The 26,778-nt window shown below is 41.5% G+C and overlaps 1 protein-coding gene across 2 annotated transcripts in view; it reads right to left on the reverse strand.

Moving 5' to 3' along the window:
* Window positions 1–26,778, reverse strand: part of rab3gap1 (RAB3 GTPase activating protein subunit 1) — a 201,664-nt gene that overhangs the window by 33,426 nt on the left and 141,460 nt on the right. For both annotated transcript variants that reach the window (XM_060929273.1, XM_060929272.1), the window contains one exon: window positions 19,102–19,239. In XM_060929273.1, coding sequence (XP_060785256.1) covers window positions 19,102–19,239 — 138 coding nt within the window. The remainder of the gene's footprint in view (window positions 1–19,101; window positions 19,240–26,778) is intronic.

Consider the following 26,778-nt stretch of genomic DNA (forward strand, 5'->3'; position numbering starts at 1 on the left):
CCAAACGAAATATTGCACAAAAATGAGTTGAAACAACGATGACTGCCTACTTTTTTCAATCTTTCCTGATTGCTATCAAAACAAACAACTTCTGGCTTGATTACGTCAGCGTTCGAAAGAGGGCGCGCACGTCTTTTGACAACGTCGGCAGATGCTGGTGACTTTGATTTCCGCTGTATGTTTTACTTCCGTCCTACGACGTCTCGCACAGGTCTCAACAAATCTCGCTTACGGCCGTTGCTTTGACATACGGACCGATATATTACAGAGCATTACTTGCTCTAGCAGCGACAAAATAGCGATCAAAAACGCATTCCGATATTTAATAAAATGAGATAAAGTAGTTTAGTACTTTAACTCAAGTAAAAATTTGACTGGACAACTTTCACTTGTATTGGAATAACATTTGACCTGTCGGATCTGTACTTTGAAGTAATGAAGTTGGGTACTCTGACTACCTCTGCACCGCCACAAATCCAGTGATGTTTACTCTGATTTCGTTATATTAGAACTAATTTTATTATAATAAGAAAGTGATTCAATCTGCTGTTGTAAAACTTCTGGATGATTCAATCATTTTTACAATTAAAATTTAATTTTTTTTCTTTAAATGGTAAATCACAAGCCATGAAAAAAAAAAATATATATATATATATATATATATATATATATATATATATATATATATATATATATATATATATTGCACAAGCCTACAGGTGTTATAAAAATCATATTAAATCATTTCATCATGAACAAACGAAGCTATTAAATGCATCTCCCCAATGCACTTATGAATTACAGAGATGATCAATGCCATCCCATAACAGTGCATGAACAGCAACAAAACGTTAACGTCGAGTTAAATGAAATCAACGTTTTATTGAGAAAGCATACGTCCCCCGATTCCACTCATAATCGACTGCTCAATCTGGATCTAGCACCATCCTGGAAGCATGAATGAAAATGGGAGGAAAAGAAGAAAAAAAAAGCCTCAGACTCTATAATGCCGTTTTTTTTTTTTATTTCTTCATTGGCAAAGAGATATCAGTGGACAAATAATCCCAGCGGTGAGCAATGAGCGCGCAGGCTTGTCAGCCGCTGCCTTTGTAAATGAGGCGGCTGACAAATTCCAGCGGCGAACTTTCTCGGCGTGACCTTTCCGCCTGTCTGCGGAAGTCCTGTGCACTTGGCATGGTTGATAATTACTAGAAGCCGACGCAACAAGACATAATGATCCAAGTTTTACAGAAATGAGGCAGCTCGGAGACTTAAGGGAGCGAGGCGAGGGGGAGGAAGATTTCTAGAAGCTGATCTGATCACATTTCATCACAGGGTGTTTACGGAGACATTTACGGTCGAGAAAATGATTCTCAGACTTCAATCAAATGTGAATTAGCGTTAGGCTTGCACCTGTTTATATAAGAGTGGTGCATATCTAAAGGAGCCGTATTCCAAATGGAGTACGAGGGGAGTCATGACATTACGACGTGTCCATGGATATTGCGGTATTTCACATACTGCTAGCTGACGATTTGCTCTTAACGGAGTTTGATTAAGATGGTAGATGAGCGAATCTTCCTGGCACACGTTAGCCAATATCAAAGCTATTCAAGACCACATGCGTGGTCTCCATACGAGCTGAAATGGAGGCCAGATACAGGTCCAAGTACTGCAGCGATGCAGGTTGGTACCAGAACAGATCTCTGTTGCACCAACTCCTACTGTAGGGCCTCGAGTGATGGTGAGAACAATGGTGGTGTTGAAAGCGGTGGGGGTGCTTGGAGGGTTCAAAGCGCTGTCATATTTTTAAGTCACCCCATTCATCATATCCATGAGTCTCTCTTTTCCACCCAGAGGGAGATGGCAATTAAAGCCAAAATGCCAAATTATGCTTGGCTAAGCGCAATTAAAGACAGCACTGCCGCTAAATTTAGAGGCCATCTTCAGCGAAGGGGGCCATTTAGTGCAATAGCCGAGCTCTCAGCAGTCATTTGCTGCAGCGTCGCACAGTTCAGGGAAGGAAGGAAAGAAAAAAAAAAAGAAATCTAAAAAAAAATAAACACAGACGTAAGGAACACTAAGAAAAGAAAGTACAGAATACTAAGAAAAGAAAGAAAGAAGGAAAAGAAAGAAACACTAAGAAAAGAAAACAGAGAAAAATAAAGTAAGAAAAAGAAAGAAAAAATTAAGGAAAACTAAAGAAAGTAGTAAGGAACACTAAGAAAAGAAAAAGAAAAAATGAAAGAAAGAACAAAAGAACGAACGAACATGAAGAAAAAAGTCAGGAACACTAAGAAAATAAAGAAAGAATTGAGGAAAACTAAAAAAGAAAAGGAACACGAAGAAAAGAAAGAAAGAAAACACTAAGAAATGAAAGAAAAAGAATTAAGGAAAACTAAAAAGAAAAGTGTGGAACACTAAGAAAAGAAAGAAAATGAAAGGAACAAAGAAAATAAAGAAAAGAAAGAATTAAGGAAAACTAAAACAAAAGAAAGGAACAAAGAAAAAGTAAAGAAGACTAAGAAAAGAAAGAACGAACCCTAAGAAATGAAAGAGAAAGAATTAAGGAAAACTAAAACGAAACAAAGAAAAAGAAAGTAAGGAACACTAAGAAAAGAAAGAACGAACCCTAAGAAATGAAAGAAAAAGAATTAAGGAAAGCTAGAAAAAGAATTAAGGAAAACTAAAAAGAAATAAAGTAAGGAACACTAAGAAAAAGAACAAATAAATAAATAAATAAATAAATAAAGTCAGGAACACCAAAAATTAAGAAAAACTAAAAAGAAACAAGGGAACAAAAAAGAAAGAAAGAACACTAAGAAATGAAAGAGAAAGAATTAAGGAAAACTAAAATGAAAGAAAGGAACAAAGAAAAAGAAAGTAAGGAACACTAAGAAAAGAAAGAACAAACCCGAAGAAATGAAAGAAAAAGAATTAAGGAAAGCTAGAAAGAAAGAATTAAGGAAAACTAAAAAGAAATAAAGTAAGGAACACTAAGAAAAAGAACAAATAAATAAATAAATAAATAAATAAATAAATAAATGAAAAGTCAGGAACACTAAAAATTAAGAAAAGAAAGAATTAAGGAAAACTAAAAAGAAAGAAAGAAGTAAGGAACACTAAGAAAAGAAAAGGACAGAGACGGACAGACAGACAGACAGACAGACCGACCCAGCGGTGCGCCTGCTGGAGAGAAATGAGAGCATTTAGTAGGGCAGCTGTAAAAGCAGGGAGAGCGCTGTACCTTTCCTCATCAGCTTCGCCCCCTGCGGTTAAAAACAAGCAGTCGGCAGCTCAGACGATACAGAAACCAGATTTGGAAACAAGGCTGCTCTTGCTGTGCTTAAGACACTCTCCTTTTCTTTCCAAATCCCTCGTTCCTTAATCTCCCAGGACGGCCTGCAGAATAGCGCCGTGGGATAATTCAACGTTATCCGACACGCGGATGTCGAGGGCAGAATAAGGCGCTTATGAAGATGAATAGGTGTCCGAACAACAGCTGAACGGCTCGTACCTCTCGCAATGCCGAGCGTAAATTTCTGTTACTTTAGAAAGGTGAAGGATATAAATGGGTTGACAAAATGTGGCCAGCAAAGATGAAGACAGAGGCGTGAGGAAGTGGGATATTTGATGATCTGCCTGAGAACGCGCTGCTCAGCCTTTACAATCTTGTCACTCTTAAGTTAAAGATATGGAGTGATATTTCTCGCCGGCTTTGTACCTGCTGACATTTCCGTGACGTTGACGAATGTGTTTGGGAAGTTTAAAAAAATCTCTATGGTGAGACTTGAAAAATCACCAAGGCCTTTAACTTGAACAACGGAAATCATAAATGTGACCAAAACAGAGGGAAAGCAATTATCCTGACTCCCCCCACCCCTCCCAAATACCTGTGTGCACGGTGAACAGCTCAGAAATTAAACAAGACAGACAAATTTCTTCGCTTAATGTAGCTTAATCAGCTTAATGTTTTACCTTGAATCACCTCAGCATCCGCCACGCTAATTCATTAGGCCAAGTCCCTGATCCAATTCAAAATGTTCAGTCTTTACTAATTAGCTGAATCCTCAGCGGTGACGGAGATATCACAGACGATTAAATTAAGCACACAAAAGCGGTATCTACATTTCTCGATGTGAAAAGTGGATTGTGGAGACGGTCATGGAGAAGAATGCAGGCTGGGAGATTACATGGCTTTGCAACTTTTCATCAGCAGTGCTCATTTACGGAGCATTAGCGAGACCTCCTGCATTCCGCTATTATATGTGACTCGCAGCATGACTTGCACGGACCAAAGACGACGTGATCAGCAATTACTGGAAAATATAGACTGACAAAGAGCTGACGTTTTGTTGCCAAGCTACCATTTGAACAGCCAGGCGAGATCCACCTCAGAACGTGACGTGGAGATCGTCTTCGATGTTGGATTAAGCCTCACTTCGAAATCCTGACCAACTCAAAACTAATAGGATGAAGTTCCTTCACATGTAACGGTTCTCACCACACTTAGGACTCATTTCCTTCAAATCGCATGTAAAACACGCATGCGGTTCAGTACATAACTGATGTATACAGCGACGTAACTGATGTATACAGCGACGTAATGACGTGGCTCCGCTTAGCACCGCGAGCTATGGAAAAGCAAACTGGGTCTCAGCTGGCTCGCAAGTTGAACGAGTTGTGAACCAGCACTGGCCCCGAACCAGCCCTGGAACTGATTTGGTGGAAAAGGGGTCTCAGAGGTTTTAGGTCCATGATTTTACCAGTGTTTCAATGACTTCTGACCTAAATAGTATCATGGATTAAAGCAAAAAAAAAAATCATCTGACTGAAAAAAAAAAGCTCCATGTCGTTGGCCCCTACCACATCAGCGATGCGTCAAATTTTAAACGCCGTGTTGTCCATTATCCCCTCGGCCCCTACTTATAGTACATTTACATAATTTTAACAATGACTAAAGCTAAGGCAAGACTTTACCATGGTCATTACTGGCTATAAATGATGAAACATCAAGTTTTCAGCGCAAAGTGCAAATTTATTTCAACAATACTTTAGTAATGCACAACAGTGGTTAAGAGAAAAGTGCAAGTGCAGTCGAACTTGAACCATGCTTTCAAAAGAGTGGAACAGAAAGAACTTGCAAGAAAAGTCAAGTGAAAGTTCACTTTTTCTGCTTCTTCGCAGTGAAGCCAAAGGCATCTAGTTTTTTGCCATTGCTTCCATAGACTTTTTTTATGGCAAACTACACAAAAGCGCACACCTGCCATTTTCATCTTTTTGCACCATGAACTAAATGGCTTGCCATTATCGCCCATTTCATTTAGCCAAGCCCATCTCCACTTATTCTTTACCGTTTTGTCGATGTCTGACACATCTGTGCCTTCATTTAAAAGAAGCGTGTCCATGCTGGCAAAACCGGAAGTAATTTGACACGCTCTAGTGATGGAAATCGAAGGGCCTATATCCGGTGAAATATGGCCTTATACGCAGTACTCGAGTTGAGGGGGGATGTGGGGGGAGGCATCCCCCTTCTGAAATAAAAATCTCAAATCATCCCCCTTATAAAACGGCCATCCCCCCATCACATCCCTTGTGCCATTTTACGGATTAATGTGGAAATTAGCTTACTATTATTTTAACAAATATTACTACCATTTCAACATTAGAGGCTTTGCGCAGTGATAGCCTACATGTAGCCAGATAAAAAAGACGCATATTTATTTATTCGGTTGCACCGCTCATTCACACCTATACGGAGGTTTCAGTCACTGAAAACAGCTACTTCGCAAACTCTGGGCAGAGTGGAGATTTCTGAAAACTCCATCTTCAGACGCTCGTGTAAATCGGGAAAACGAAGCAACAGTGGGCGAGAGGGCGCGCGCGAATATAATGAGTCATAGGTGTGAATCTTTCACCGAATGCCAATTGTCCCGGTTCTTCATGAAATCGCACGCGCACGCACAAATTCATTAGGTTAACTTTCAAATAACTGTTCTTGTGCACTTGCGACACCGGAACCACTTTCCTGAATTTTGAGCTTCGGAGTATTGGCTTCTTTATCTATTTAATCAATTAATTTATTTGTCACAGACATTAAATTACTAATGTAAAGCATTAGTAGCCTATTTAAGCAATCGCTGTTTTCTCCACCGTTTTCCGACCTTTTGTGCTTAGTGAATGAGACACTTCATTACACTCCACTGACCGACTTCCAATTCCGGACTTTTTTGAAAATGTAAAATATAGGCCTACGAGATGTTTTTTTGGGATTTAATTCGCGTTGCTCCTTCACTATTAATTTTTGAGACTGACGAGGCACTAAATACTGTGGAATTATTTTCTCCTTACTATGAAGTTTGGCATCTTAAACAAGTGTCGGGAAATCTTGCAGCCCGACTCTGCAGCCTCCAATGTTTAAGCGAACTGCTGAAACCATAATGTTTAAAGATTAAATCGTAGGCTAATCAAACCAAAGAAAAAAAACACAGCCTTTCCAGAACGTTGTCTGCCGAAGCCTGTTTAACCTACAGAACGCTTAATAGCAAAGGTCTTGCTGCGGCTTCAACTTTTCACCTGATCACCTTTCAGTAGGCAAATATCATTATTACTACTACTACAAAAGGCCTAGTATTAGTAGTAGACAAGTAACCTTGTTGCCTAGTAGGTAGAACAACCAAATAGTTTCATCAGTGGCCCACGCCGAGCCTCCCCGGGACTAGACAGTAGCGGAGGCTGTATTTATTTATTTATTTGCGCCTATCTAGCGCAACAACTTATTCCTTTACATATACTCAAACATAGCACAAGAAAGGGTTCAACAACAGGCAATCACAGCAGCTTGGTGAAGTTCTAAATCACATCGGTGTCAGACCTATGGGCCTACCCCCCCTTTTTTTTTCCCTCGGATCTGCATCACTCTCATTATTGACCTTTAGCGCTCTCAGTTGACAGAAATCCGTCGTAGCGACGGAAAACTTTAATCCATGTAGTATTAATGTACACGCATTTGAAATTTCACCTTCAAGTGAAACTGTTTTGTTCTAGATTACTGAGGTATATGATAGATTGAAACTCTACGGGGATCCCTTAATTATCGATCATCGAGTAGTGTTGTAACGAAAACGTGCATGAAAATATGACCAGTGGTTTGCGCCGTCTTATGAAGAGAATCGATCATCATGACCTCCTGTTGATCACAAAGGGATCTGAACCAAAGACCTATCACCTTAAAATAAGTTGCTGTATTACTATAACGAATGATTTAGAATGTTTCTGACGCAATTACCGTAATATATGTATAACTAAGATACACTGAAACGAAAAGTAAGGCGACTGCGTATTATAAAGTTTACATTTTGGCACTTTATTAAATGGACTAGATCAGAGCTATTCAAATACATTTGCAGGGGGGCCAAACTAGAAAATTATAAAATTTGTGAGGGCCGGACGGACAATCGACATAAAATTGATATCAGCTAAAGGCAATTAAAATATACTATACTAAGGTACATAATATATGAAATAAAATAAGGTACATTATTCTTTTCTTTTATTATGAAATATAATGAAAAATGGTACTTTAACAGATGAGGACATGTTGTCTTTCATTTTTTGGTCAACAATCATTTCGTCAACAACCGCCAGCATGCAGTCTTTAATAGTCTCCGACTCGGTGAAGGGTCTCTTTTTTTCTTGTCAGTATCCACACCGGGGCGGCGTGGTGGTGTATTGGTTAGCGCTGTCGCCTCACAGCAAGAAGGTCCGGGTTCGAGCCCCGTGGCCGGCGAGGGCCTTTCTGTGTGGAGTTTGCATGTTCTCCCCGTGGGTTTCCTCCGGGTGCTCCGGTTTCCCCCACAGTCCAAAGACATGCAGGTTAGGTTAACTGGTGACTCTAAATTGAGCGTAGGTGTGAATGTGAGTGTGAATGGTTGTCTGTGTCTATGTGTCAGCCCTGTGATGACCTGGCGACTTGTCCAGGGTGTACCCCGCCTTTCGCCCGTAGTCAGCTGGGATAGGCTCCAGCTCGCCTGCGACCCTGTAGAAGGATAAAGCGGCTAGCGATAATGAGATGAGACGAATGAGTATCCATGCCACTCGTAGAGATGCAATAAAAGCTCTTTCTTGTTCTGTGCAAAAGCCACCAATTGCATGCTGACTTTGTTCAAAAGAAGTTACCAGTCTGTCTATTCTCCTTCGTCTCTCCTCGGAGCCCTCTCGGTATTGCTCAGAAAATGAAGCACGTTTTGTTGTAAAATGTCTCTTCACGTTGTACTCTTTGGCCACAGCTACGGATTCGTTGCACAATAAACACACAGGTCTATCGCTTGCCGTAGTTGGCAAAGTAAATAAGTACTTTTCAGTCCATTCGCTTTGAAATTTACGGTTTTCTCTGTCAACTTTGCGATGTTGCTTGGACAGCGCCATGTTACCGTACCACTGCTGTAGCTGCATGGAGTGTCACATCGCGAGAATGAGTGTTTGTCACCATGGAGACGACCTGTACTCTGGTCTGTGCCAGAGCGGTAGAGAAAACTGTGCGCCGCAGCAGATACGTAGATATGTTTTTTTGTTTTGTTTTAAAAAATCTGCCGCGGGCCGGATTAAATTTCAAATCGGGCCAATTTCGCCCCTGGGCCGCTATTTGAATAGACTTGGACTAGATTAAGATTAAAACATATTTAAAGGGAAAGAAAACTTCATTCATACATTTAAGTTTGCAGAAAGATTATGTATTCATAAACACATTCATGAAGAGAATTTGTTAATAAGCGTCAAATGTAGCATGATTTGGAATAATAACGATAAGCGTATTTGGCAGTGTGATGTCACTGTGAGCCTTTAACAAAAGAATAATCCGGAGCTGTCTTTTGTTAAACGGATCCCAGTGACATCACACTGCCAAAAACGCTTACGATCATTATTTGAACTTATGCTGTATTCGACACATTTGGACAACTTCACTTCGTGAGAGTCTTTATAAGCAAATAGTCTTTCTGCAGACCCAAAATAATGAATTAAGTTTTCTACTCCTTTAAAGCAGACTAATTCTCCTTGGCTTTTGCTTGAGCAACCCTCTCATAGTCCATCTCGCTGTCATCCATGCTGATGTGGATCAAATCGTCCAGCGAGTCTTCTCCTAGCTTATTAAAGTCAGTCGGCTTTGTCCGTCTGGTGGGGGACAACATCGGCAGCCAGTGAGCTCGCTTATAATGAATCGGAAAATGAACACGTGATCTTGACATAGCCAACGGATTAGTTTGTTTGCATCATACCACACGGACATGTTACTTTGACAGAATCGACACAAACATTGGAAAAAAAAAAAAGGCCGCTTGTTTAACACAAATATCAATCAATATGTAAATGGATCTGTTATTTGCTCTCCTATGTATCTAGTTACTTGTGGGTAGGAAATTTAACGTATTGGTATAAATCTAAGCGTATCGGATTTTAACTAAAGCGACTCAGCACATTGGCAGGCAACGCAAGCGTATCCGGCCCGATACGCTAAAACGCTTTGGGGAAAACCATGCAGTTAAATCAGAGTACAGCTTTAAAAAAAAAAATTCTAGTGTCTTGCTTGTGTGTGGATAAATAAGCCAAGTTCCTCGATATGCAAATTTTGCCAGTAGAAACACACATGCATGTGTATATTAAAGGAGAACTGAAGGCAAATGTTTTATCATCAAAATTTTATTTCTCATTTTATTAAATATCGGAACGCATTTTTGATCGCTATTTTGTCACTGCTATAGCAAGTGATGAGTGTTTGAAATACGCTCTATAATATAATCAGTCCGCATGTCAAAGCGACGTCCATAAACGAGATTCGTTGAGACCTGTGCGAGACATCGTAGGGCGGAAGTAAAACGTACAGCGGAAATCAAAGTGACCAACATCTGCCAACGTTCCGTGTCCAAAATCGCTCAGTCGTTCACTACTCCCTATATAGGGAATTACTATAAAGAGGACTATATAGTGAGCTCATTGGTAAAATGAAAGCGCTTTCAGACACTAGTCCGTCGTGCTGGTATTTACGTCATTACTGTCACACAATTAAAACGTGCCAGATCAGTCGGCTGGTGGGTTTTCAAATTTTTAATGAATTAATTGGTAAATTCCTCGGTAAAATTAATATTTGGTCACCTACAAACAAGCAAGATTTCTGGCTCTCACAGACCTGTAACTTCTTTAAGAGGCTCCTCTGTCCTCCACTCGTTACCTGTATTAATGGCACCTGTTTGAACTCGTTATCAGTATAAAAGACACCTGTCCACAACCTCAAACAGTCACACTCCAAACTCCACTATGGCCAAGACCAAAGAGCTGTCAAAGGACACCAGAAACAAAATTGTAGACCTGCACCAGGCTGGGAAGACTGAATCTGCAATAGGTAAGCAGCTTGGTGTGAAGAAATCAACTGTGGGAGCAAGTATTAGAAAATGGAAGCCATACAAGACCACTGATAATCTCCCTCGATCTGGGGCTCCACGCAAGATCTCACCCCGTGGGGTCAAAATGATCACAAGAACGGTGAGCAAAAATCCCAGAACCACACGGGGGGACCTAGTGAATGACCTGCAGAGAGCTGGGACCAAAGTAACAAAGGCTACCATCAGTAACACACTACGCCACCAGGGACTCAAATCCTGCAGTGCCAGACGTGTCCAGGCCTGTCTGAAGTTTGCTAGAGAGCATTTGGATGATCCAGAAGAGGATTGGCAGAATGTCACATGGTCAGATGAAACCAAAATAGAACTTTTTGGTAAAAACTCTACTTGTGTTTGGAGGAGAAAGAATGCTGAGTTGCATCCAAAGAACACCATGCCTACTGTGAAGCATGGGGGTGGAAACATCATGCTTTGGGGCTGTTTTTCTGCAAAGGGACCAGGACGACTGATCCGTGTAAAGGAAAGAATGAATGGGGCCATGTATCGTGAGATTTTGAGTGAAAACCTCCTTCCATCAGCAAGGGCATTGAAGATGAAACGTGGCTGGGTCTTTCAGCATGACAATGATCTGGGCAACGAAGGAGTGGCTTCGTAAGAAGCATTTCAAGGTCTTGGAGTGGCCTAGCCAGTCTCCAGATCTCAACCCCATAGAAAATCTTTGGAGGAAGTTGAAAGTCCGTGTTGCCCAGCGACAGCCCCAAAACATCACTGCTCTAGAGGAGATCTGCATGGAGGAATGGGCCAAAATACCAGCAACAGGTGTGAAAACCTTGTGAAGACTTACAGAAAACGTTTGACCTCTGTCATTGCCAACAAAGGGTATATAACAAAGTATTGAGATGAACTTTTGTTGTTGACCAAATACTTATTTTCCACCATAATTTGCAAATAAATTCTTTAAAAAATCAGACAAATGTGATTTTCTGGATTTTTTTTTCTCATTTTGTCTCTCATAGTTGAGGTATACCTATGATGAAAATTACAGGCCTCTCTCATCTTAAGTGGGAGAACTTGTACAATTGGTGACTGACTAAATACTTTTTGCCCCACTGTAATATTTAATTCCAATTAGTTGCCAATACGAGCCACGATATAAGGTTACTAAAACCAAAATTGTAATTGAATAACACGTTATTAAGAAATAAAGCAAGTTTAAAAATGACTTCAGTTCTCCTTTAAATACTCAACCCAGACTCAGGCAAAGCCACATGTGGGTACATTCTGTCCGACACGCCCGCAACAAGATCATCTGTGAGCTACTGCTCACTTACGTATCCCCCGCTCTCACTTCTGTCAGAATGCGAGCAATCAAAGGAACAGCACACTTATGATGAATGTTGACTTCAACAAATAATGAACCCTGAAACAAGTAAGTAAAGAGCAGTGTTCTCCCCAGGGATTTCAAATAGCATCCCGGTAAACGGTCATTTTGAAACGGCGTCAAAATCCACCCTATACGTTTTGTAAATACATTGTCAGTAAACAGGAAATCGATGTGTGACAGACCTGAAAATGATGCACACGGTATTGCTGGGTTTCAGTCACGTGACTTTTCTTAGCAGTTTTACCGGAAGTGAAATAGCTGGTGGTCTAAACGGCCACCATAGTGCAAACAACTAGCAATAACAGAGTATACTCATAATCTAGAAGCCACTGCTCACTTTAGATATATTCGGAAGATTGCTGTGTGCAATGGAATCGACCCCTACAGTCTGGGAAAGAAGGATGTGTCATCCGATCTCGAAAACTACCCTTCAGTCGAGTTCCCCGGCATCTCGAACTATCTGGTGTTGCAGACGTCCTTCTACACCGCAAAACAGATGAAAGTGTGGAAGAGGATGGAGGCTTACAACTTTTTTTGCAAGTGGCTGTGTAAAGGGCCTCGCTATCAAGTCGCTGCCGAATGAATCCTGTATTGTTTTTGCCTGTGTAAGTATTTTTTAATTTTTTTTTTTTTAAAAGCTTTTCGTTTGCGTCTTTACAACGAAGTGCTGCTGAAGCTTGGTACCAAATATCAAGCAGTTGCGATTTTTAGTTGCTCAGAAAAGTGTTACAAAAAATTCTGTAAATCCACCGTGTGTTTCGTAAATACATTCAGTCAGTACACAGGAAGTCGATGTGCGACAGACCTGAAAACGGTATACACGGTACAGAACCCCAAACTGAAGCTCGGTACCAAATATCAAATAGTTGTGATTTGTAGTTGCTGAGAAAAGTGTTCTGAAAACTTTGTAAATCCAGCCTATATGTTTCGTAAATGCATTCAGTCGGTAAACAGGAAGTCGATGTGCGACAGACCTGAAGACAGTATACATGGTATACAACCCCGATTCCAAAAAAGTTGGGACAAAGTACAAATTGTAAATAAAAACAATGCAATAATTTACAAATCTCAAAAACTGATATTGTAGTCACAATAGAACATAGACAACATATCAAATGTCGAAAGTGAGACATTTTGAAATTTCATGCCAAATATTGGCTCATTTGAAATTTCATGACAGCAACACATCTCAAAAAAGTTGGGACAGGGGCAATAAGAGGCTGGAAAAGTTAAAGGTACAAAAAAGGAACAGCTGGAGGACCAAATTGCAACTCATTAGGTCAATTGGCAATAGGTCATTAACATGACTGGGTATAAAAAGAGCATCTTGGAGTGGCAGCGGCTCTCAGAAGTAAAGATGGGAAGGGGATCACCAATCCCCCCAATTCTGCGCCGACAAATAGCGGAGCAATATCAGAAAGGAGTTTGAGAGTGTAAAATTGCAAAGAGTTTGAACATATCATCATCTACAGTGCATAATATCATCAAAAGATTCAGAGAATCTGGAAGAATCTCTGTGCGTAAGGGTCAAGGCCGGAAAACCATACTGGGTGCCCGTGATCTTCGGGCCCTTAGATGGCACTGCATCACATACAGGCATGCTTCTGTATTGGAAATCACAAAATGGGCTCAGGAATATTTCCAGAGAACGTCATCTGTGAACACAATTCATCGTGCCATCCGCCGTTGCCAGCTAAAACTCTATAGTTCAAAGAAGCCGCCGTATCTAAACATGATCCAGAAGCGCAGACGTCTTCTCTGGGCCAAGGCTCATTTAAAATGGACTGTGGCAAAGTGGAAAACTATTCTGTGGTCAGACGAATCAAAATTTGAAGTTCTTTATGGAAATCAGGGACGCCGTGTCATTCGGACTAAAGAGGAGAAAGACGACTCAAGTTGTTATCAGTGCTCAGTTCAGAAGCCTGCATCTCTGATGGTATGGGGTTGCATTAGTGCGTGTGGCATGGGCAGCTTACACATCTGGAAAGAGACCATCGATGCTGAAAGGTATATCCAGGTTCTAGAGCAACATATGCTCCCGTCCAGACGACGTCTCTTTCAGGGAAGACCTTGCATTTTCCAACATGACAATGCCAAACCACATACTGCATCAATTACAGCATCATGGCTACGTAGAAGAAGGGTCCGGGTACTGAACTGGCCAGCCTGCAGTCCAGATCTTTCACACATAGAAACATTTGGCACATCATAAAACGGAAGATACGACAAAAAAGACCTAAGACAGTTGAGCAACTAGAATCCTACATTAGACAAGAATGGGTTAACATTCCTATCCCTAAACTTGAGCAACTTGTCTCCTCAGTCCCCAGACATTTACAGACTGTTGTAAAGAGAAAAGGGGATGTCTCACAGTGGGAAACATGGCCTTGTCCCAACTTTGAGATGTGTTGTTGTGATGAAATTTAAAAATCACTTAATTTTTCTCTTTAAATGACGCATTTTCTCAGTTTAAACATTTGATGTGTCATCTATGTTCTATTCTGAATAAAATATGGAATTTTGAAACTTCCACATCATTGCATTCCGTTTTTATTTACAATTTGTACTTTGTCCCAACTTTTTTGGAATCGGGGTTGTAGAACCCCAAGCTGAAGTTTGGTACCAAGTAGCTATGATTTGTGATTGCTGAGAGAAAGGGTGTTTTGGACAGATGGAAATACAGACGGGCAAACAGAGGTGTTTATATATATTAAAAAAAAAAAAAAAAAAAAAAAAAAAAAAAACAGTATTCCCCCCCCCTTCAGAGCAGGGGTATAATAACGCTATTCCCATTTTTAGATTTTTCTTGTTAACAGCCTACAATTTATCCTGGCTGAAATATCACTTGCTTTGTTTGCACGTTTCACTTTTTATTTTTAAGTACATTTAACCAGACTGTGAAAAAGAACGGCCGTGTTAATATTTTATCTGCAGGAACGTCCTCGTTTATTTCACAATATCCTTTTTGTTCTCAAGACAATACTGCTGTAACATTTTATCTTCACTTTTGTCATGCAAATAAGATCTAAAGGTCTTTTTCAGCCCAACACACCAACTCGAGGGACTATGCTGTTTGGGTAATCTTAGACCGTTTTCCTGACACGCTTGTGATATTTAATTTCTATTTTTATTTAACAATATCATTTAACTGACCTCCCAAAAAAATACACAATGTCCCACTAAAATATAGACGCCATAGCAAATTAGATCAAAATAGACTGCAAACTGTATCAAGGGGAGGAACTACAGCATCAACTTACAATACGAGTAACTTCAGAAAACATCTCCTGGCTTTTAAACGGTATGTTTAATGGAGAGCGCAAGGGTGGTTCACCTGAGTGCACAGAGCTGCATCAGTGAACGTGGTCATTAAAAACCCATCCACATATTCAGTACTGCGCAAAAGTCTTAGGCACCCTGTTTTTTCCCCCCCATATAAATTTTGTTATAGATTTCTATTTTATGACTTGTACATTATCGAGTCAGTAGAAAAACATTTGAGTGTCCAAACGTTTGTTTCCCAGCACAAAATTACATGTTACAGGGGGAAAAAATAAATTTAAAAAATAGTATTTGAGCACCATATCACACAAGAGCCCACTTTTCCGCTTAAAAAAAAAAGGATTTTTTTCCATCTTGAAACATTTATTATTTAAGCCTTTTTTTTGTTCTACAGCATTTCTTTACATGTACCCAAGACTTTTATACAGTACTGTTGATCAGTAAAGAATGTGTTCAGAGAAACTTGTATGTGAGAGCAGTTCACGTCTGCGAGCACTGAAACAAGTACAATACCTTTCCATTCACTTGGTGTCTACACTTTCCTTGCGAGTCAAAGTGCCACTTTGTGTAATTCCTTAAATAGACCAACGAATGGTCCATTGAATGGTACACTGAAAAGTCAGTACACTTTTGATCGAGTCTTTTCAGAAAACACTTGCAGAAACAGTGAGTAGAAAGTCAAGACATTTAATAAGAGAACTACTAGTTGAATTTGCATATACTCAAGAGAGTTTTGCTTGCCAAGATTCATTTTTGCAGTGTACTTTAACAGACTGGACCATGCTGTTTGAACACGTCTGTGCTGACCAGTGCAGGAGACCAAGGATTGTTTTTTTTTTATTTCATTATCTAATTATTACCATTAAAAAAAAAAACCCTCTTTAATCCCAGACGACGAGTGCCGTTTTTATTCTTTCCCCTTGATATTTTTGGTGGCGTCCTTCATAAATATAGTTAACTGATGTTAAGTATATACAGTGGGGCAAAAAAGTATTTAGTCAGACACCAATTGTGCAAGTTCTTCCACTTAAAAAGATGAGAGAGGCCTGTAATTTTCATCATAGGTACACTTCAACTATGAGAGACAGAATGGGTGGGGGGGAAGAATCCAGGAAATCACATTGTAGGATTTTTAATGAATTAATTGGTAAATTCCTCGGGAAAATAAGTATTTGGTCACCTACAAACAAGCAAGATTTCTGGCTCTCACAGACCTGTAACAACTTCTTTAAGAGGCTCCTCTGTCCTCCACTCGTTACCTGTAATAATGGCACCTGTTTGAACTCGTTATCAGTATAAAAGACACCTGTCCACAACCTCAAACAGTCACACTCCAAACTCCACTATGGCCAAGACCAAAGAGCTGTCAAAGGACACCAGAAACAAAATTGTAGGCCTGCACCAGGCTGGGAAGACTGAATCTGCAATAGGTAAGCAGCTTGGTGTGAAGAAATCAACTGTGGGAGCAATTATTAGAAAATGGAAGCCATACAAGACCACTGATAATCTCCCTCGATCTGGGGCTCCATGCAAGATCTCACCCCGTGGGGTCAAAATGATCACAAGAACGGTGAGCAAAAATCCCAGAACCACACGGGGGGACCTAGTGAATGACCTGCAGAGAGCTGGGACCAAAGTAACAAAGGCTACCATCAGTAACACACTACGCCGCCAGGGACTCAAATCCTGCAGTGCCAGACGTGTCCCCCTGCTTAAGCCAGTACATGTCCAGGCCCATCTGAAGTTTGCTAGAGAGCATTTGGATGATCCAGAAGAGGATTGGGAGAATGTCATATGGTCAGATGAAACCAAAATAGAACTTTTTGGTAAAAACTCTACTTGTCATGTTTGGAGGAGAAAGAATGCTGAGTTGCATCCAAAGAACACCATACCTACTGTGAAGCATGGGGGTGGAAACATCATGCTTTGGGGTTGTTTTTCTGCAAAGGGACCAGGACGACTGATCCGTGTAAAGGAAAGAATGAATGGGGCCATGTATCGTGAGATTTTGAGTGAAAACCTCCTTCCATCAGCAAGGGCATTGAAGATGAAACGTGGCTGGGTCTTTCAGCATGACAATGATCCCAAACACACCGCCCGGGCAACGAAGGAGTGGCTTCATAAGAAGCATTTCAAGGTCCTGGAGTGGCCTAGCCAGTCTCCAGATCTCAAACCCATAGAAAATCTTTGAGAGAGTTGAAATCTGTGTTGCACAGTGACAGCCCCAAAACATCACTGCTCTAGAGGAGATCTGCATGGAGGAATGGGCCAAAATACCAGCAACAGTGTGTGAAAACCTTGTGAAGACTTACAGAAAACGTTTGACCTCCATCATTGCCAACAAAGGGTATATAACAAAGTATTGAGGTGAACTTTTGTTATTGACCAAATACTTATTTTCCACCATAATTTGCAAATAAATTTGTTAAAAATCAGACAGACAATGTGATTTCCTGGATTCTTTCCCCCCATTCTGTCTCTCATAGTTGAAGTGTACCTATGATGAAAATTACAGGCCTCTCTCATCTTTTTAAGTGGGAGAACTTGTACAATTGGTGACTGACTAAATACTTTTTTGCCCCACTGTAACTTGTCTAATGTTAGCCAAGACAACCATACCATATCCTGAGATTTTATTTAACATGACAGCACGATATCCCCCGCTGGTAACTCTGCCATAACTCTGGTAAATTTTCACAAATTAAACGAAATTTCAAGATGCGTATTAATGTTATATAACAAGGCCTTTTGCCAAGCTTTGAGAAATTTGTCCAAAAATTGAGAGAGGAGTTGAGTTCAGAAGGTGAGCACCCTTCCTGGGACAGACAGACAGATATCGCCACGACATAATCCCCCTTCGGACCTTTGGGTCAGCAAGGAATAATAAAATTGTGAGGGAAGTTGATTTCAGAAAGCAAGCACACCTTGATGAAATTGCCAAAGTACAAGTTTGTTAATAATCAAGAGCATAACTCTGGGGAAAAATTTTTCACAAATTAAACGAAATTTCAGTATGCGTATTACTGTCATATAACGAGGCCTTTTGCCAAGCTTTGAAAAATTCGTCCAAATATCGTGAGAGGAGTTGATGTCAGAAGGCGAGCACACCTTCATGAAATTGTGAAATTGTGGCCCTTGTTAATCAAGGGCCACAACTCTGGGGAAAATGCAACCGAATTGAACAAAATAACAATATGCGTACTACCAACATACAACAAGGCCTTTTGCCAAGTTTCGTGAAATTCCTCCAAAAATTGAGAGGGGAGTTGATTTCAGATGGAAAAAACACACATGAAATTCTCAAAGTATAATTGTGTTAATAAAGGGCTGTAACTCTGGTAAAATGTGACCCAACTGAACGAAAGTATAATGCACATACTACTGACATATAACAAAGGATCCTGTCAAGTTTCGTGAAATTCCTCCAAAAATTGAGAGGGGAGTTGATTTCAGAAGGTGAGCACCCTTCCCGGGATGGACAGACGGAAATTGCCACGACATAATCCCGCTTTGGGCCTTTCGGCCAGTGGGGGATAAAAATTCAAGCGAGCAAACTGACAGGAGATGAACACACTGGACAAAATGTGACTAACGTCAGTCAGGTTCACGTGAATAGAAAACAAGAGTGCTCCGTTTGTGTATTTTTGAAATGATACCACAATGCTGCATACTGCCGTTTTAAAAACATGGACTCTCTATCCAGAGTGCATAAAGGTTGGCAGGGGTTTAAATGCCATATCATCTGAAGTCAATATAATATCAATCACAAGGACTGAACTTTTGGCTAACTGTAATGTAGGCTCTTTATATTCACTTTACATGTATTGTAATGAACCTGAAAACTCCCCTACGTCATCTCTCTCCCTTTAGCGTATTTCAAGATTTACTGAAAATTCAATAAGTGGCAACATCCACCATCCTGCTCTGAAAGTTGAATGTGTGTTGTAGACAGTTTAGGTTAACCACAGATCATCTTCAAACATAACTGAATTGTTAGCAAACTATGGAATTACGGATGTTCTGTCTTCTCCCTGTCATTACCTTGAAGGACTCCATGTCTGAGAGCAGGCAGGCGCTCTGCATGCGGGCACGGAGATGAGCACCCTCAGCTGATGTGCCCAATTTGGCCAACACCTCCGACTGTTCCTCTAGGACATCTTCAGTCATGGGCGCTGGCTCCTGGGAAAGTAAAAAAAAAAAACCAATAAGATTCTCTGTTTTGTGAGACTGACAACTCCACTGTGATATTAACAGCTAAATTTAAGAACGAACAAAAATAACTCAAAACTTGCTGCAAAACTTGGCAGTTGGTATAGACCTCCTGGAGTGAGCCAAGCCTCCAAGGTCACACAATATGGCTTGTTTCTCTGGGTGGAAAAATCTGCTCAGCTGAACACTTGATTGGACTGTCAGTCATCAGATCCGGCTGACAGCTTTACAGATTCATTAGTGTGTTCATGCTGTCCCTCAGCAGTCAAAACCTCCAGGTTCAAGTCTTCGGCCCACTAATGACCCCCTGAGCTTCACTAACAAGTGCATTATAGGAAGACGAGAACAAAAACCAGACTGTAAAATGAGACACCATGAACACTCGGCCTTGTCAGAAACCGAAAACCCAAATTTATCTAAAATTTCATCACACAAATGAGTCACAGAAAGATGTCTGAAGGTTCTCAGTCATCCAGGCCATCGTAAACCATAGGTGCTAAAGAAGGCAAGTGGGCTTGCTTGAAATTCTTGAAGATGTTTCACCTCTCCTCCGAAAGGCTTCTTCAGTTCTGTCTGACTAGTGGGGAGTTCCAGGTATTTATCCTTTAGTGGACCAAAAGCAACCGTAAGAAGAGTTGTTGAGGTTATATGGGTCGTTGACCCTCTCCATCATCCTGTAGGTTGGTCGGGTCCCTGGAGGTCGGGTGTGAATGATGTTAGCAGCCTAGAGGAGTAAAAGAAGCCATCTTTGTCAACCTGGAATGACCATCACTGAACAGAGGAGGTGGTCTGAGACACTACTTATCAGGCCACCTACGATGCAGTCCTTGACGCACTTCCCAGAAAACTGAATACACATCTGCACCAAAACTCAGGCTACGTTTACATTAGACCGTATCTGTCTCGTTTTCTTCGCGGATGCACTGTCCATTTACATTAAACCGCCTGGAAACGCCGGGAAATGGGAATCCGCCAGCGTCCACGTATTCAATCCAGATCGTGTCAGCTCCGGTGTTGTGTAAACATTCAGAATACGTGGATACGCTGTGCTGAGCTCTAGCTGGCGTCTCATTGGACAACGTCACTGTGACATCCACCTTCCTGATTCGCTGGCGTTGGTCATGTGACGCGACTGCTGAAAAACGGCGCGGACTTCCGCCTTGTATCACCTTTCATTAAAGAGTATAAAAGTATGAAAATACTGCAAATACTGATGCAAATACTGCCCATTGTGTAGTTATGATTGTCTTTAGGCTTGCCATCCTTCCACTTGCAAGTGGTAAGTGATATGCGCTGGGATCACACACACAGCGGCTCAGTCCCGAATCGTGGCTTGTGCACTTCACTCGCGCGCTGTGTGAGCTGCGCAGGGCCGGAGTGCGCACCCTCCAGAGGGCACTCGCTGTTCAGGGCGGAGTGATATGGAGCGCAGGATGCCTGCGGAGCCGAGCGTATCCGTGTATTGGCGTTGCTGTGTGCACACTCATCGTTTTAAAAACGTTAATCTGATGATCCGCTGATACGGTCTAATGTAAACATGGGCTCAGCTGACTTCAGTGACTCACATGATGGCAGAGAGCCAACGACCCACAGATCACCCTAACGACTCTCTAGGCTGCTAACACTGACTACGTTTACATGCACATCCAAATCGAGCTGCTGTCGGTAATCGAGCTGAAGGTCCCAGCAGGGTGCCAGAGAAATCCAATCCTACATGCACACAATGAAATCGGGCTATTGTGTGAGGTGCATTGTGCACCCGAGCCACAGGTGGCGCAACACGCCCCATCGTGTTGGTACACTTCCGGTTGTCATCATGAAGAGCTATTCAAGAGTGTAAACAAAGTTATCAGTTCCGTGTTCTCCATTGCGCGTTTTTCTCCCGTCCATGAATTTTAATATATTCAACTCCTTAAGCTGAATGAGCATGAACTCTGTCTCCTCATTGCTCCAGAAGTGCACGTTTCTGCTTGCCTGCGCCAGTGGGGGCGTGGTCAAGCGCCGGTCTGTGACAGGAGGGCGGAGCCAGGGAAGGTGAGTGGCAGAATCACTTCACCTGACGGTAATTAACCTGTGTTTGTGTGTCTTCCCAGTAACCGCGCCCTATTTAAGGAGGCAGAGGGAGAGCAGAGGGGAGAGCTCATCCCGGGACTAGAACACAGCACGCGCGTGCGTGTTTCTCTCAAGAATAAAAGTAGGCTGTTAAACTGAAAAGTCTGACAATAAAAAGCCTATTAGTACCAGAAGCTTTGTCCTGCCGTCCTCTGTGCTCCACCCACACTTCAGAGAGCTCTACATCGCCATTTTCTCTTCTTTGTTTGTTCCTCCTGACCTCTTCTGCTGCTCGCTACTACTGTTGTCATGCCGACCGAGGCTGTTGTGTTTCCCGCTTGTGGTCTTGTCACTCGTCACTTCCGGAAGGGGCAGTAAGTAGCTCGACAACTAGCTCGATAGGGTATACATGCACAAAGTAGCTCGGCAGAAATCGCATAAACTAGGTCGTGTAGCTCGATTCCGAGAAATCAAGTTCGGTTCAATTTCAGCCGAATTAAGGTGTATACATGGCATTTTGAACTTCGATTTCAGTCGAGCAACGGCAGAAATTCGATTCTCTCTATGTGCATGTAAACGTAGTGATTGTTCACACTTGGCCTCCAGTGACCCTAACAACTTACTGCCTCTGCATGTTCTTGCGACAAGGCTTTTGCAGATAGCTTTTCGCAGACAGTTGTAATTTATCGTTGAGCGGGGAGTAATAGGCGTGCGCGATGTTATTCACCGCCACAACGCAAGGGGGGCGCGAAGTCGCTAGGAGTAGTTGGTGGGTGTGGTTAGTGGAGTGTTTATCCTCCGGTTACTTATAATGACTAGAACTGGAGTCGTATAGATGTCCGTACTTCCTCACTTCCTCAATCAACCACTCTTCGTGCTGCTCCATCTTCGCTCGTGTTTTTAAAAATGGCGGTAGTGAAAACAAACCAAACCGGGAAAGTAGGGAAGCGGAAGTGCGTGTACAGCGGATGTAGAGTGGACCAATCAGAGCCCTCGTCTGCGACGCTGTCTGCGAGGCTTCTGCGGTGGTCACAATTTTTGGGAGGTGCGTGCAGAGCATCTGCGAAGGGGGGGGGGGGGGGGGGGGCTACGCAGACACCATCTGCGAGGACTGCGTTGTCAGCATAAATTGGCCTTTACAGGATGACTGAGGGGGTCAACAACCCATGTGACTTCAATGACTCTCCTTAGGGTTGCTTTTGGTCCACTAGAGGATAAATACCTGGAACTCCCCACTAGCTAGACAGAACTGAAGGAGCCTTTCAGATGAGATGAAGGAGCCTTTCAGATGAGAAGTGAAACGTCTTCAAGGATTTCAGGCAAGTCCAGTTACCTTCTTTAGCACCTCTGAGTCACAGAAAGCCAACATCTTGTTGCATATACTTCTGTTTCACATAGATGTCTTGAGCCCTATATGGGGAGGTGAGGTAGTGCATTATTACAGGAGTATGTCTAGGGTGTTAGTTCCACAATCAGCCATGTTCTCTGGGTGGGACAGATAGTATGCTCTCACTCCCCTATCAATCATAGTGACACTAGCCAATCGTGGCTGCTTGTGTGTTCAGGTATGCAGAAGAGGGTTGATAGCACTTTTGTCGGAGTGTTATACTCTGCCCTTGGTGCAGCATAAAAATATACTTTGATGAGGCGTGAACGATGCTGATAAAGTGATAACGCATGCCCTCTTGGAAATGTATAACACTAAAATTAGGCAACAATGCTTTTCCAGAAGCAGATTAGGGCATAAATATAGGAGGTAGGAAGGGTGTCTTTCAGTGGAACTGGGATGAAATCTTTTAACGCAGTTCTCAAATCTGGTAGGTCAAAACGTTCATAAAATGTTCTCGTTCTACTGAAGCTCTGACAGTAGTTGTGGCTGTAATTCAAATGATAGATTTATGTTAAATGCGGGCAATCCAATAAGTTATCATTTCGATAGTAACTCATTTACATAGACCTGGGTGAACAACATGAACCCAAAATGATAAATTAAACAATTTAAATTATAAATACATGGCGTTACTTAGTAATGAAAAAACAATTCTTGATATTTCACCCCACTGATGGTGAATTTTTCCATAAGGAGATATTTACTTAAACATTAATGGAAGGACTCTCCAGGGCCAGGACTCTAACAGTCCATGTTTTCTACCACAGAAGAGATGCTGGTGAAAGGACAGTGTTTATACCTGCTATAAGAAGCATAAACAGATATTAACATGACCTGTGGCTATTCTACAACATTAACTGTAACTATAAGGGGTTAAAAAGTGATGTATACATTATTAATAAATTAAAATAAGCGATTGTAATCAGCAAATTTGTTGTAATTGTTCTTATCCCATATCCTCACTCCCCCAAATCCTTCTGTATCCTCGCCCCCAATTTATTCCTTCCTTCCGCATCCTCGCCCCCCCAATTTCTTCCTTACGCATCCTCACCCCATTCCTTCACTCACCATTCCTTCCTCCGTATCCTCATCCCCCCATTCATTCCTCTGCACCCTCACCCCCTCAATTCCTTCACTCACCATTCCTTCCTCCGTATCCTCATCCCCCCATTCATTTCTCTGCACCCTCACCCCCTCAATTCCTTCACTCACCATTCCTTCCTCCATATCCTCATCCCCCCCATTCATTCCTCTGCACCCTCACCCCCTCAATTCCTTCACTCACCATTCCTTCCTCTGTATCCTCATCCCCCCATTCATTCCTCTGCACCCTCACCCCCTCAATTCCTTCACCCACCATCCCTTCCTCCGTATCCTCATCCTCCCCATTCCTTCCTCCGCATCCTCATCCCCCATTCCTTCCTCTGCATCCTCATCCCCCCATTCCTTCCTCCACATCCTCATCCCCCCATTCCTTCCTCCGCATCCTCACCCCCCATTCCTTCCTCCATTCCCTCCTTACCCCCATTCTTCATTCTACACCGTCTACTGGCAAATATATTCATTTTCATAAGAATCACTTCCACAGCAAGTGCAATAATCATAGAATTAATTGCCAAAAAGTCACTACTTTTACTTTAAACAGAATCCTGTTTATTTCTTTGAACTTAAGACTTCTTTTCCAAGCATATCTTATTTAAAAACGTGTCTTACTTCCCAAAGTGCTCCAATCTTACCAGCAGTAGCTAACATTCTGAAAACTCCGCAGCATTTGCTTTAGACAAACAAAAGGTAGTGTAGTGTCTCATTTAAAAAGGTATTCATTTGACGTACACTAACAAATATTTGTTTTAGGGACACTTGTTTTGAGATCATATAGACTGACGGGTCTTTGTGCAAGCTTTTTCACAAGAATGTGGGGGAGAAACAAACACAAAAAAAAAAAAAAAAAAAAAAAAAAAAGAGGTGCTCTAAATTAGTCTAACCTCAGCATGCTAACCAGTAATCATGGGGACCATAAGATCACAATAATGCAGTTCTGCCAATCAGTCTATTCAAACAGGATTTGCTGAATGTCGGTGGTAATTCAGCTGTTTGGTCGTAAATGGCTCGGGCTGTGAATGCAGATATACAAAGCAGTCTTAGCCCTGAATACACAAGTAACACAGCTGGGAGTGCAACTTAATGAATCGAGCAACAACGCAAGCTTTTTGATAATTACTCTTGGAAAATGAAAATAAATAAATAAATAAATAAATGATAATGGTCTAGCTGGCATTTAACAGTGTGTCTAACATATTACAAGGAAAGTAGGAACTTTTTTTTTTTAAGTTGAAAGGAGGGGAAAAAAGCAACTATGAATGAATTTATATTGAGTTTATATCTTAAACATTAGTCTCCTTCTCTCCAATCAGTTCTCGCACACTTCCTCCATCCCATCCGTGAATCACAAGCCCTCACGCCGACTCCGAGCACAGGAAAGGATGACGAGAACAACAGCAAACAGAAGACAAATCAATGGCAGTGTGCGGAAACACATGCGACGTTGACAAATATGAGGCAATGAGATGAGCAGAGGGCCTTAAAAGCAAAGCGAAACGCGAGATTATTAAAGGAAAAGGGGACGCGCTTTCAGATCTAATAAAGGGGGAGCCGGGGGAAAAGAGAAAGGGTGTTGAGGGAGTGAGTGAGAAAATTATAGCAATAATGAGAGAGAGGTAGAGTGAGAGCGAGGGAGTAGGAAGAAGCATGACAGACTGCAAACAAGATGCAAACGGAAAAAGAGAGTGGAGTATTACAAAAAAAATAAATAAATACTACAGCTGTGAGAAACTGCAAAGATGATGGAGCACTGCATCTAAAATTAAACAAACCAATAAAAAGATATATATATTTATATGACGACAAGTTTTCCTCTTCTCCCAGCTTTTCTTTTCTTCTCCTTTCTCAAGTGCCCTCTAAAAAGCAGCCAGACCGACCGTTGAGGTTCACAGTAGCCCTAAAGGCCCCAAGGCAAAATCATGGGGTTGGGCTCATCAGAAGGTGTATTCAGACGCTGGATGTTGCAGGTTGCACACCGAGAGACTTTTCAGCAGGATATTTCTGTGAAGCTTCACAATTTAGGGCTCGATATTCTGAGCTGTGAAAACGGCCACGAGGTGCTGGCAAAAACTACCGTTACCCATCTGTGCCCTACTTTTGCATGCTGATTAACTGCAGAAGATACTTTTTACATGCTGCGCTAGAGCTCATTTACGTCACTGTGCAATCATTTGATTGAAAACTTCCTCGTTTTGGAGCCTGGCTACTGTGTACCTGAGCAGATGTTCAAAAACAAAACTTAAAATAAATAAAAAAATAAACAGCCAAGACATCGGTATCTTTCTGCATAAAGCAGCAATATCTATTGTACAACAATAACTATGACAATATGTAATTATACGACAAAACAAAAACTAATGACCCAGTTGATATTTATTCTTCAAGAATAGATTACTTAAAGGCTAGGACAAGTTTCTAGCATTTGGAGCCGTTTGGAAAAAAAAAAACCTGTGAGAGAAATTGAAATGCAGTATAGAGAGAGAACATTTTTAAAATACACCATAATACTTCAATGGTAACACATGCACACAAACACACACCAAGAACGATGCTACTGCCAATACTTTGCTCCAATACGCATTTTCAGCAGGCTTGTAGTACTCGAGTCCGACTCATGCCCTAATTTTAAGGACTCGTGACTTGACGTGGACTTGAGCACTGATGACTCAGACTTGTGCCTTAACTGCATTCGGACTCGTACATTGGAGACGAGGACTCTGATTTTCTTCTTCTCTTCATTTTCTGTAACATGCCATAAAAACTTGGCATAAGATATTGATTTCTATATTAAATTTTTGTACTAATTTCATGCACACCTTGGCGTGTACATCAGATAGACTCTCGCGTGTGCTGTAAACGACTCGCACCTGCACAAGATTAAGATGCAATCAGAGCGCCGGTATAAAAACTGAAAAAAAACACTTACTTTGCGAAGTATTGAGTTGCGTTGCTGACACATCAAGCCT

Source organism: Neoarius graeffei, chromosome 9 (assembly GCF_027579695.1).
Source record: "Neoarius graeffei isolate fNeoGra1 chromosome 9, fNeoGra1.pri, whole genome shotgun sequence".
Taxonomy (NCBI): Eukaryota; Metazoa; Chordata; class Actinopteri; order Siluriformes; family Ariidae; genus Neoarius; species Neoarius graeffei.